Genomic DNA, 13,756 nt, shown 5'->3' with positions numbered 1-13,756 from the left:
CCGAAAGGCCCGTCCGACCCCGCTCTCGGCGAACGTTTACGGATGGACCGAGTTTATGGTGAAAATAGTCGGGAGGTGGTTCGACTTGGACTCCTCGTCTGCTAACGAAGGTGTTTTTTTTTTTTTTTTTTTTTTTTTTTTTTTTTTTTTTTAAAGGAAGGTTGAATGGGGCTTTTCCCTTGTACAAATGGCCACCGAGTCCGAAAATCACCTGGAATGTTTTCCATCGCCGAATCAGATTTGCATACATGTGCCTTATAAAACGGGTTTTTTGTACTTTGATTTTACGAATGGGTGGTTGGCGATGGAAAAACTTGAGATTATTTTCGGATTCGAGAGCAAACAGTACGAAGGATTTCCCACTAAATCCTTTTAAAAACATGTTTGACCATCCTTTCTGGTCGCATAACCAAATAGAAAGGCTCACATCGGGAAATTGAGCGGATCTTGTGCGTCCGCATCAACTCATGAGCCCTGACCACAAGGCGCTTGTCACATGTCCACGGCTCACGAGTTAGCGCTCAGTACCTTTTTAATTTAATGTCAAATACCACTTTCCCATTTTCTCAAAAGGAACTAAATCCACTTATACATTGTTCCTTATCCAGCTTCCACAAGCACACCCCATCTTTTCACTTGCTTATAGTTCCTTTAGCATAAATACGTCCATTTGATTTAAAGAACTTGTTTTCTTTTTTTTTTTGAGCTCAAGAACTTTTTGCACCTAAAGAAAATTACTCATGACCCCTTCTTATCCTTATTATCCTTAATGAGCGAATGAAATGTAATAAGAAGGCAAGAGCAACGGTGGTGCGGCCGTGTCCATGACAAACCACTCACTATGCGAGCACGCGTTCGGTCGTCGCCGAGTTGACCTACAGTGGCGGTCGCGTTCGGCCACCAAAGGTGATAAAACCTGACAGTGATGCTCGTGACCCTGGGAATCTGCCTCGGTATCTGCCTCCAGAGCAGGGTCTCCACGACGCACAGTGGATCGGGGCAGTAGAAGAGATCGGACAAAATTTGGAAAGTTTAAACGCTTATAACTCTATCTATACAAAACTATGAGGTTCTAAAAGTTGCTCCATTGGTTTTCTCGTGAAATTTCCTACCAGAAGCACCCCTTAAAATGCAAAATTTGACGAATTAAACATTAAAATTTGCTGTTTTAGTGAAAAATTTCATGTCTGACCTCTCTGATTGACTCAATTCACTGTGCGACGCGACGGGAATTCACTCAATACGCGTTGGCGCGTTACGGCACGCACTTCTCAGTCATCAGTGATGCGTTGTTTTGTCTGTAACTTGTTCTTCCATGTTAAACCTCTCATCTGTCTAATCGGAGAAAAGCCCGTTGAGTGACATAATGAGTGTTGTTGAACTCCAGGGTGTCTACAAGTTCGGAATTTTCGGGAGGTCCGGAAATAGTGCTGATTTTTTAAGGGCGGCCCGGAGATATTGCTTAAGACATTTCGACGGTGTAACTCTCAAATCACGCATCTCGTTTACGGTGTTCCGGAATCTCAGCTCCCTTTTTAATTTTTTGTAGAACACATCAACATCGTCCCTTGAAGTTTTCGCAGAATTTTCCCCGCACAGAGAAGAAAAATCAAGGAGGATTTAAAGGATTTAGGGACCTGGAGGACAAGGCGCAGAAGTGCAGTTGTTGCTGTTTCGAGAATGCGTGTTCGGAGTTTCGAAATTACATGAATCCACATGGCAGAAAGAAGTTCAAACTGACTTTTTTATGCTAAAAAATTGGAATTTCGGGAGGGAATTTTTCACAGAACATGGATTAAGATTAGGTCCACTTGAAATCATTAATACCTCAATTTTTTCAAATCTGCATTTATGCGCCTCGTCCTCCAAGCCCCTCAATTGACGTTGAGTCAAAAAATAAAGTATGACAGGAGTAGAGAATTCGCAAGTGTCCGAAATTCGATGAATTTTGTGTCTAAAAGGAAACCACTGAGTGAACTGAACACGAAAATACCCTTGGTTCCCAAGTTGAACAATTATTCGAGGAGATGTGAACAATATGCTAAAATACATGTGTTTAAATGGGAAATGCCGCCTTATGTCGTCACTAAGCGGCGCATATTGTCACTTTTACACCAATTTTCATGCTATTTTCCATATCAGAAGAAAGTTATGAAAAATACCTCAAAATCAGCTCTTTAATCACTTTAAGACGAAGCAATATATTTGCGTGCAAGTTCTCCATTCTGCAACGTCTTCACCCGAGGCGAGAGTTTCGATCGATTTTGAACGTTCGTCGGCGTGCACATAGGTTTTTCTTCGATCTAGCCGGGTGAACTGATGAGAAATTTAGTGTCAACGTCGACGTCATCGGAGTGCATGGATGCATTTTTTTCTCGGACGTAGCTCGTCGTGAGCGCGGATCGATCGCAGAAATCCGTCACGTGACGTCCCCTCGTCCCTCGCACTTGAGAGGCCTCTGTTTCGACTCGTGAACTTTGAGCCGCCCCCGATGACTCGGACTCGGTGCTCGCAGCCTCATTGTCATCGGTGTTGAGAGCCTGCCCTGCACCCAGACGACGACGACGCGGAGTAGTCGGAATTCCAGTGACGTCGTCGATGACGCGACGGCGGGACCGAGCGAGGAGGAAGTCATACGGGAAACGGCCGAGCCGTGAGTCATGAGTTACCTGGACGCATGATCGCATCGAGGATTCAGTTGAGAGCGCGGTGCCGTGCGGCTCGAGTCGGAGCCCCGAATTTAGTTATGACGCGTTGACCGTCGAGTGCGATTAAGACAACGTGGTGACCATGACCCGCTCGCCCAAAACACCGTCGCCCTCCGTGGCGGCCCGCATCGCCAACTGCTGCACCCTGCGCCGCATGCGCATCAAAAGGAAAATCCTCTCAGGGTATGTAGATCGCACCTATTCGCTCAAACACTGGAATAAAAACACATCGACGGTGAAACTACCAGACCACGTATCTCGTTTGCGGTGTTTAAAAATCTCCACTCACATTTAATTTTTTGAAGGAGATCAAATCAATATCATTCCTTACAATTTTCACAGATTTTTCTCCGTATAAAGAGGAAAAATCACGGAAGTTTTCACGACTTGACGTTGAATAGTTTTCTATTTAAAAAATAAAGTATGACAGGAAGTCTGCGACGTCGCAAACCGAGATACGTGGTTTGGTAGTTTCACCGTCGACATTGGATCTAGAGACCAGACTCCTAGAAACATCGACAAGAAGAAATACTCTCGATTCGACCGGATTTAAGCTTAAATCAAGAATCAAGCATCTTAATTCGAGCGGATTTCCTTTTGATTTAAGTTTAAATCTGATTGAATCAAGAGTCCATTTTCTTGTCAAAGTTTTCAAGAGTCTGGACTCTAGATCCAATGTGTTTTTTTTTTCCAGTGAAAGTCCGGCTCTATCACCTCATGCCGGAATCACACGCTGAATTCGGCAGCTGGACATGCTGCCGTGCTAAGGAAAAACGCCGTATGAGCCTTCGGACGTTGCCAAATTTCCTCAGATTAAAACTGAATTTACCGGGAAAATTGTGAATATTATTTTCCAAAATCCTCAGACAATTTTGTAGGCGTTTTAATCTATAATATCTGAAAATCGCAGGAAAAATATGCATGAATGTGGTAAAAAATGCATGTTTCATCGAGGGAAATTTGGCAACTCTCAAATGTTCATACGGCGTTCTTCCTTAGCACGGCAGTATGGAAGTCAACAGCCATCGCTCAACGGCTGAAATTTCGCAAATTCGAGTTATTTTCATCCTTAGTATCATATCTATTCGAATTGTTCAGGCAAATAATCCGACGTTATCCGATGGTCGCTGAGCCTCGTTGCTGAATTTTGCGCGACACGCGCAAAATTCAGGCATCGGGCCGATGACTTCTAGAGTACCTGTATAGCGAGAGTATGGACAGATTGCTTCATGGAGGGCTTAGGGCCCAAAAGTGCAGCCATCCTTCTAACCACTTCTAACGCACAAAATTTCACTGCCAGTCTGCAGGTTCCAATTCTAACCAAGATGGCCAAGAATGTACAGAAATGAGCGTTCTTCCGCAAAATTGAGTAAATTTATGCAAAAACTGAGTCAAACACGTGCTTAATAAACGACGGTTCGTAACAATAGTACCTATTAGTAAATCGTTCTGGATAATTGAAATTCACAGGTTGGCTGCATTTCTGGGCCCTAACTTTATTCGCTGAAGCATCGGTGAAGGCCTGATGGATTTTCGGAGTTTCACATCTGTCCATACTCACGCTATACAGGTACTCTAATGACTTCCACATTCACGCCACCTTCAGCTCCTACATTCAGCGTGTGATTCTGGCATTAGCGGGTTAAGTGTAGAAATTGATAGGCAAAGCGATAGGCAAAGAAAATACATGAGACTAGGGAGCGATCCTATTGGTTGAAGTGGGTGGTTCCTGTAGACTAAGGAAGAAAGTGATGGACCAACTGTAGGGTCTCTCGTGGGTCGCGGTTGCCGTTAGTTAGTCTGTATCTACCTCATTTGTCCATCGCAACCGTCCGCTTCCACCAATAGGATCACTCCATATCCCTTTTGTCTTCTTTGTCTACCGCTTTGTCTAATCAATTTCAACAATCATCCTGCTGGTTATATTAAACCTTCTATGAAACTGTGATCTGTTTCGTTTTTCTGTGTTCGTAATAATTGGCGTAAAATGTTTAGCTTTTGATAAAAAAAAATTGTTCACGGACGTATGTACGAGATGTTTACGTTATGTTTTGGCCTTTTCATGTTAAAATATTTATACCGGAAACGTTCTGTCGTTCTTCTCAGGCTACTTTTGAAACAGTGACGTGACTTTTTCATTTTTTTTCCTTCAGCGAGCCAGGGTGTCTAGCATCAGGATTTTCCCCATTTTCCCGATTCTATCAGGATTTGAGGAAAAATCGGTCGTAAAACTAGGATTCGATAAAGTCGGCCGTCCGATCGGATTTTTTAATCGAGCTATTTTTGTGAAGTTACATTCGCCTCTTTTTCTCCGCAAATTTAGGATTTGATCAGGGTTTGGAAAAAGTATAAATTCAGAGGATGTAGCATTCAAAAATCAGGAAAAGTCAGAATTTCATCAGGATTTCCCAAAATGAAAAAAAAAAAAAACTAAGACACCCTGGTGACGTATTGTCGGGCTTTTCCTGGAGCCGCCTTTATCCCACCTGAAATTTGTTTACGTTCGATTCTAAGAGGCTGAATTTTGTTTTTAATTCCTATGTAGGAGCTCTAGTATGAGATTTTCTTCTTGCGTTAGCTCAGTTAGCTCATCCTCTTTGATTTTTTCTGATTGCAGAGAACCGCGGACGGTGACGCTGACAAGAGGTAACACTGGCCTGGGCTTCAATATCGTCGGCGGGGAGGATGGAGAGGGAATCTTCATCTCCTTCATTCTCGCCGGAGGACCAGCCGACCTCTCCGGCGAACTCAAGCGGGGCGACCAAATCCTCAGCGTCAATGGCGTCAACCTCAAAGGCGCCACCCACGAAGAGGCAGCCGCTGCGCTCAAGGTAAAATTCAAAATTTTCAGATGGGTCGGTAGCATTAGGTGGCATCCCCTTTTTTTACTCGATTTCTGAAAGTAGCAAATTGACGGCGTAAGTCCGCAGTCACATATCGACGGTGAAAGTCGGCAATCACATAACTCGTTTGCGGTGTCTGAAAATTTCCGCCTGTACGTCATTTTTTTAAAGGAGAACAAATTGACATTATTTCTTGAAGTTTTTGCAGAATTTTCTTCGAATTGAGAAGAAAATCACGGCAGTTTTAAAGAATTGCCGTTGAGTAGTTTTCCATTTAAAAAATAAAGTATGACAGGAAGTCTGCGACGTCGCAAACCGAGTTATGTGATTGCCGACTGACACCGTCGATATCTCGTTTGCGGAGTCTGAAAATCTCCGCCTCTGTGTTATTTTTTTAAAGGAGAACAAATTGACATCATTCCTTGGAGTCTTTGCAGAATTTTCTTTGCACAGAGAAGAAAAATCACGGCAGTTTCAAAGAATTGCCGTTGAGTAGTTTTCCGTTTAACAAATAAAGTATGACAGGAAGTCTACGACGTCACAAACTGAGTCATGTGATTGCCGACCTACACTGTCGAAATGAACTTAGCTCCTAGAAATTTAAAATTCTCCAAGGAAGTTAACAATTAAAAAATCGGTGATCCCGATGAGAACAATGTAGACTAAAAGACTAGAAGATTGAGGAACTTCAAGCACCAATTTAGACATTAAGTAACTCTATGAAGGGAAACTACATGGGAGATTTAATGATAATAAAAGTAGATGTAAACTTAAGTTAGGCTTCAATAAATTAGTATGTAAACAAGGCATTGGGCTATGCTCTGTAAAGCACAGCTTCCACCATGTAAAAATCATAATAAATTTATTTGTTCAAAAAAAAAAACATAAAAACAAACAAAAACAAAAAAACCATAAAGAAACAAAACAAAAACAAAAAAAACCGAAAAAATAATATTCTTTGGAAATATTTGACTTAAACCCCTCCCCCCTTTTTCCCAGGGTCTTGGTAAACTATGGCTCAGTACTTTTAAAATTTATTTCCTGAAAGTACAGAGTGAACAAAGCTCCCAGGAATTTTTTCTAATTTTTTAAACCTCACATATCAAAGGAACTCCGTTTTGGAAATCCCAAAAATAGGACCCGTTTGTAACGATATTTTTGGCGGACACTGATGGTGTAGCCAGTAGGGAGACACCGCGTTTGCTGATCGACTGCTGTGTCAACTCGATTTTCGGCTTTTGATAGGTCGGATTCTGATTAGCTTTTTCTCCCCGCAGTGATGATTTTTTTTACTTCTTGGTGAGCTTTTTGGTTTTTTCACAAAATTTTATGCTACAACCCTGTAAAAATTCCTTGTCACTGTATCTTTAGTCAAAGAATTCAATTTTTCTCGCGGCCTCTGTCTCTGAACTAGTGTGTATAGTCTATTATATTCTATCTTATTTATCTATGTATTATAGGATATGTATATTTAAGTCAGGAAATTTTATCTATCAAATCTCACAAACCCCATCTAGTTACCTAAGAATGTACTTTATAATTATGTTTTATAATTTGTCAGTCCTTTTGATAATTTCAAGACTGCTTGCCAAGGTTAGTTCTTGAAGGTACGTAGGCGCTTTATGTTCGATCATCAGGGGTCCAATGGGCGGTAGTCCCTTGACTGACAATGGTGATTTAATTTGCAATCCTGAAATGGGTAGTTATCAATAATATTTGAAGTTAACTATGCTGTGTTTTTTGTTGCAGAGTGCTGGCCAGAATGTTACTTTAGTTATTCAGTATAGACCTGAGGATTACAATAAGTTTGAAGCAAAAATTCACGATCTGAAGCAGCAAATGTCCAGAGTTGGTTCTGGAACACTTCTAAGGACTTCTCAGAAGAAATCTTTATATGTTAGGTTAGTATCCCGTTCCTGCGTATCCCTTTAGTGCTTGTAAGTTTTTATTCAGCACTGCAACTTCTTGATTTTTGAACCCTCCCCCTCTGGTCAATTTACTTTGGAAGTTTTCAACGCTCATTTTGGCTTCAAACACTGCAGCACTATTCCTTCATGAATAGATACATTGTCAAAAAGATATCACACACAATACTAAGAAATTCGGCGCCAGCTAAATGTCGAGATTGGATGATTTGGTGTTCCTTACAACCTTCTGAGCACATAAAGCTTTCATGATCGAAATTTCTGTGTCAATCTTCGAAAAATCTGAGCTTCAAAGTGCATTTTTTGGCAATTATTTTACACAAGCTATCATATTGAGAAGTGGCACCGTCGCTGAGCTGAAGATGTCTTTTGTTCTAAACTGAGTTGACACGCCGTCTTATGTCCCCAGCGGACGCGAGATGAGGAATGAGAATGTCCTGAATCACCTACATTTTTTGACTTGATAATCGTGTAATACTGCCGAACAGTGCTTTTTTCACTTCCGATTTTCTCAAATTAGCATTTAAAAGGTCATCTTACTGAGGAGATGATAAGGAACATCATATCAAAAAACCCTCAAATTTAGGTGACGCGGCACCGAGTTTCTGGATATTGTGCGCTGTTCCCTTAATAGCATTAGTAAGAAGCAATCAGTTGCACGCCCCAGATACTGAGTCTGTATTCTGAATGTTTTGTGAAAATGCCAAAAATCGGGTAAAATCAAGTCAGAAGTAGGTCTGAAGAAAAGATTCCATACCAAGCTCTGAACTTGCTCAAATCTACAAGCAACTCCATTTCATAGTATCTTGTAACTGCATAGAATATCCTAGAACTTTTACAACTAGTTTTCATATCTGTGAGCGCAGAAAGCTTGCAAAATGCAACTTGTGCAGCCTTTAGTAGCCATTAGGTAGCTTATAACAAATACATTTTTCTGTTGCAGAGCACTGTTTGATTATGATCCGAATAAAGATGACGGTCTTCCAAGCAGAGGATTAGCTTTTCAATATGGTGATATTTTACACGTGACAAATGCCAGTGATGATGAATGGTGGCAAGCAAGACTCCGTCTACCTACCGGAGAGGAGCAAGGCATTGGTATCGTTCCATCAAAGAAACGATGGGAAAGGAAACAAAGAGCACGTGATCGGACAGTAAAATTCGAGGGTCATGTCCCTGTCATGTTAGATAGGGTGAGTTTGCTTTTTCCTCTTCATATTCTCTTTGAATGGACTGTCAAGAACTTTCGATAAAAGATTGGACCATCAGAAAAGGGAATCTAGGGCTGTGTTGTGGGAGCTCTCAAAATTTTAAGTTGAGCAGAGCTGAGTCTCGAACACTCTATTCATCTTGGAAGCTAAGTCAGGCTTGTGAGAGTACCAGCTTTTGTCTAAGTGCTGACCACCTATGCTTTTGTATGATTTTTTGAGCCAGGAGCCTGTGGTAAATCAGAGTTGTATGAACCAAAATGAAGTAGCATATAACCGAAATTAACTAATGTTTGGGACCTCACAAATTTGAAGTCTTTTTTTTTTTTTTTTTTTTTTTTTTGGCTTTGAGAATATGATGCTATATGCAATAGCAAGTAGTGTAAGCGTCACTGGAGGTGGTTAGTTCTGAATGGCAGTGCATATCAGTGATGATAAGTGGCACAGAATGCCGGTCATCACACGGTTCCGCTGAAGGCCAAAAAGCACCATGAAAAATTTTCCCTCGTCCAGTTCCATAATTCTCATAACGCAGATTTTTTTCTGCAACTTGGAAAAGTCAGTCAAGCATATCATTTTAGCTAAAAGCTGTTTTATGTCCTCACTAATAGACATTTTAAGTCTTGTAGCAATGTAGGCAGTTGATCGAAAGCGTTTTGCAACCTCACCCGAACTGGTGTATGATTAATATTAATAGTATATATCAGTAAAATTAGTGGGCTGTATCAGAACAATTCTAATGTCTCATGTGATTTTGTTTTTTTATTTATTTTTTTTCTTTCTCCTCTTCCATTGAACGGTTTATCTCCGCTTCAGTCATTTTGAAAATACCCTCTAAATTTTTTTAAATTGTTGCAGCAATCAACATTGGATAGGAAGAAAAAAAATTACACATTAAGTAGGCGGTTTCCATTCTTCAAGTCACATGAGGATAAGGCAGAAGAAGGCTCCGATCAAGAGCGTAAGTATTCTTTAATATTTTTGCATTTTTGCATCATGTCTCCTGTCAGTTTGCCTTCTCTTCGCTTTTTTTAACCCTGATAGAGATTTCATGTAAATATCAGTCCGAGCCTCTTGCGTAGCATAGACAAAGGAGGTTCAGTGAAGCCCCGTCTTTCAGTCTATCTACAAACTTTTAAGGTTGTTTTCTGGAGGTCATGAACTTGCCTTTCCATCATTTACCACATCTAATCATGGTAATTTAACTAACCTAAAGTCGTTAGCTTCTAGGCAGCAGAAGGTAAACTTACTACATAATTTTTTTATAACATTGATTAAAGTCAAGATCGTCTCTCATTTCTTTGTCAATAATTGATCTCTTGAGTTATTTTCACTTTTAATCACTCAGTTAAGTATAAATTATACTCAATAGAGATGGCCAGATAACGGTTTCAGATAGCATACATGTGGATTGCATTTAGCAAAAGGGAACCAGCGTGATCAAAGTATTGTGAAAATGTTGCCTATTCATTAGTATCTAAAAAATCTTGCAGAATAGCAAATAATTTTGGCTTCCCACCAAAAAATTGTAAATTTTCAAGGAGAATAGTCATGAAAATTTTAACACTGTACATTTATTAAGTATTATTGAAAACAAAGGAGAAATTACAAATTTTTGAAAACACTGTAATCGCGTTGGTTCCTTTTTGCTAAATGCGATCCTTATAACTATGACTTACAAGGGGAACTTACGGACCTGCCGCCTCTGTTGGGGCTGAATTTTTTTTTACAGACTCTATGGACCCATTCTAGAGGTCAATTTGAGCCGTTTTCCGGAATGCGCAATAGGAAGGGCGTAAAAAATTCCCATAAGTTGCGTTTTCGGCGTGTGATTTGGTCGTACGGCGCGTGGCAACATTGAAGCAGCCTCTTGTACCACTTTATCGCTGCAGAGACTTCAGAGTAATTTGGAGCCCTACTGCACAGGTGCTGGTTCCATGATAGAGAAATCCCAAGGTCAATACCCGGGTGAACTGTTTACTTTAATTTTCCGTATGATCACGTAACATTTTATTTTTAATTCTTCATCCGTATTTATAAATCAAGCAGTTCCGATCACTATCCCCCCCCCCCCCCTATTTACTCACACTGACCGCCCTTAACCGTATGAAACTTCATTGACATAAATTAATGAATTAAAAAGCAAAAGAAAACCTTATTTGTGACTACATTATCTCCCAATGTTTTCCAGGAAAAATATGTAATGTGTAAAGAAATTTAAGAGCAACCCCAAACCCATGTGCATGCAAGGGCCGCCAAGAAACACATTATTTTGGTCTGTTGCTTTTTAATTCATGAATTTATGTCAATGAATTTTCATACGGTTATTAGTGGTCAATATGAATAAATATCGGGGGAAAATGTACATAAAATAAGGGGGGGGGGGGGAATATTGACGGAACTGCTTGATTTATAAATACGGATAAAGAATTAAAAATAAAATGTTACGTGATCATGCGGAAAATAAAAAGTAGACACTGCACTCGAGGATCGAACCCGGGATCTCACTTCCATGGATCTAGCACCTGTGCAGTAGGGCTCCAAATTATTCTGAAATCTCTGCAGCAATAAAGCGGTACAAGAGGCTGCTTCAGTGTTGCCACGCGCCGCACGACCAAATCACACGCCGAAAACGCAACTTTTGGGAATTTTTTACGCCCTTCCTATTGCGCATTTGGGAAAACGGCTCAAATTGACTTCTAGAATTGGTCCATAGAGCCTGTAAAAAAAAATTCAGCTCAATCGGAGACGGCAGGTCCGTAAGTTCCCCTTGTTAGCACGATTCTTCTGTCACAACTGTTTGTGAGGAGGGACTCAGAACCAAAATAATCAATAATATTATGAGATGTTGGAGTTTTTTAGCCAACGTGCGTAAAAAATTCAGCTTAAAGCTGAATAATATTATATTACAGTTAATAATATAATATAGTTAATATATTATAGTTAATAATATATAGTAATTATTAATATTAATAATATTTTATTATTATTAATATTATTCAGCAATAATATTATATTTTAGTTCGCTGAAATAGTCAGGTTAATGAAAAGTTTGAGGGGCTTCCTGTTTATAAATTGAAACATCGTCTTTCAACAAATGTTCCGAGGAAAAAGTGAAATTACTGACCAGACCTCTCTTTTCAGTCGGATTCCTCTTTTCTACAAAGCCTATTTTCAAGTGAAATTATATTGCACTGAAACAAGTATCATACTTTCAAATTCCGCTGTGAATGTCTCATCAGCAAATCCCTTTTAATTTATGTGTTTAATCAATTTTCAATTTTGGGGACCTTGGTAATCCTATTCTTTCATGCATGACAAACAATTTTAGTATCATAGTGAACTTGTGAATAAATTACTTATCTTTATTTTTAAATTTACAAACATTTTGGACTTGGAAAGGCTCAGGGATTCTCTGCTGTGTATCATCCTCACTAAAATCATATATTTCCACTGCAAGATATAATTTTTGGAGTTATGGAGTTGTGTTTTATGATATCTGTATTGCTCGTGTGTGTCTCCAGTGTGATATTGATGTTTGTATCTGTATATTTTTCTATCGCATGCTCAGATTTGCCTATGTCTTTCGAAGGATCTGATTCAAGCGTACGGCGTAAGTGTCCACTGTTGCAGTTTGTCAGATGTTTGGCTTCGCTCTTTTTTTCCCTTTCTCTCTCTTTCTCTCTTTTTCTCTCTCTCCCCTTGTTTTACTCAGCTTAATTGAAAGTGACTGCGGAGGAACCAATGTCTTAATTTTTTTTTAAAACCAAATTAGGAGTGCTGTATTTCCAGTCTCGATTTTTTAGCAGTATTGGATTAGAGTTGGATTGGATGTTTTGCAGAAGTATCCAACCTGACACGGATATTAGCGGAAGCAACTAATGCTTTCTCAGTGTTAAAAATATTGTTAACTAAATAATTTGTCACTCAGAATAAAAGCAAAAATTAAATTTAAGCCCTTCAGATGTTTAAAAATTCCTATTTTTCGGTTACAGGCGAACCTATGTCTTCCTCTTTAATGAAAATATGCATGGCAGGCTATCCTAATAAATCGTGGAAATCAGTTGTGCATGCTCAGGGCTCATTGCACAACTTGCTCTTTCGGTTGCGTACAGTAACAGTACAGTAATTCATGCGGCAGGAAGCAAGATCTTTGTTGTTTCCACTTTTATTTTCCTATCCTCCTCCTCCCATCTCTCATTTTCTGCAAGCATTAGCAGATACAGAATAAAGTATTTTTAAAAAGTTTGTCGATTGCATTAAGGCAGCTTCTGTATCATTCGAAAATGGTCCATAAATTATATAAGCAAAATTACAATTTTTTCGACACCAATGTAATCTAATCCTCTTAATACTTTGTGACTCTATGCTTGACACTTTGTCTCTCTGAGGCCTTGGAAACATAAAATATGTAACGATTCGAGGGATGGGTGATGGGTGAGTGCATGTTAATATTATTGTTATGCAGCCCATCTGAGGTAGGTAGGTGAATTCCTTCCTGTTATTTGATTGGTCGTCCAATATCATGATCCTGAAAAAATCAGTGTTAGTTTCTTCAACGGACTATTTCGCAGCCGCATTCTTTAGAGAATGACAATGAGTGATTAGTGATTGTATGCATCTATTACAAGGCAGGTCGCATGTATGCAGGAATCGCCGCAAAATCTTCAAAATGCAAATTTCATTTCAAGGTTTAAAAAAGAATCTAGTTGACCATTTTTCTTCATCTTTTTCTTGTTCTCAGCCTTTACTCTTGCATGAAGTCAATTTTTTACATTGCAGTTGATCATATTTATGAGATTTCCCTCTTTGACCATCTTTCAAAATTTTTTCTTGTTGTTTGCCTCTCGCATGATGTCTATTTTTTCATGCTTGATTGATCCTATTATTTTATGAGACATTTCTCTTCACTCAGACATTCTCCCCCTTCCCTCCCACCACTTCTCTCTCTGCCCCCTCTCTATCTCTTTGCTTTTTTTTTTGGTCATAATAAAAAAGGCGTTGAGTCTCTTTCTTCTTCTTTTTTTCTCATTCTTTTCTGCATTGTACAGATACTATTCGAGATCAGAGTG

At 39.5% G+C, this 13,756-nt stretch overlaps 1 protein-coding gene across 5 annotated transcripts in view; it reads left to right on the top strand.

The window, feature by feature from the left end:
- Positions 1-13,756, top strand: part of dlg1 (MAGUK family member discs large 1) — a 401,255-nt gene that overhangs the window by 371,107 nt on the left and 16,392 nt on the right. For all 5 annotated transcript variants that reach the window (XM_019061367.2, XM_072306235.1, XM_019061369.2 and 2 more), the window contains 4 exons: positions 5,326-5,539; positions 7,301-7,452; positions 8,420-8,669; positions 9,543-9,645. In XM_019061367.2, the coding sequence (XP_018916912.1) occupies positions 5,326-5,539; positions 7,301-7,452; positions 8,420-8,669; positions 9,543-9,645 (719 nt within the window). The remainder of the gene's footprint in view (positions 1-5,325; positions 5,540-7,300; positions 7,453-8,419; positions 8,670-9,542; positions 9,646-13,756) is intronic.

Source organism: Bemisia tabaci, chromosome 1 (assembly GCF_918797505.1).
Source record: "Bemisia tabaci chromosome 1, PGI_BMITA_v3".
Taxonomy (NCBI): domain Eukaryota; kingdom Metazoa; phylum Arthropoda; class Insecta; order Hemiptera; family Aleyrodidae; genus Bemisia; species Bemisia tabaci.
This window is presented reverse-complemented; position numbering and strand designations above follow the sequence as displayed.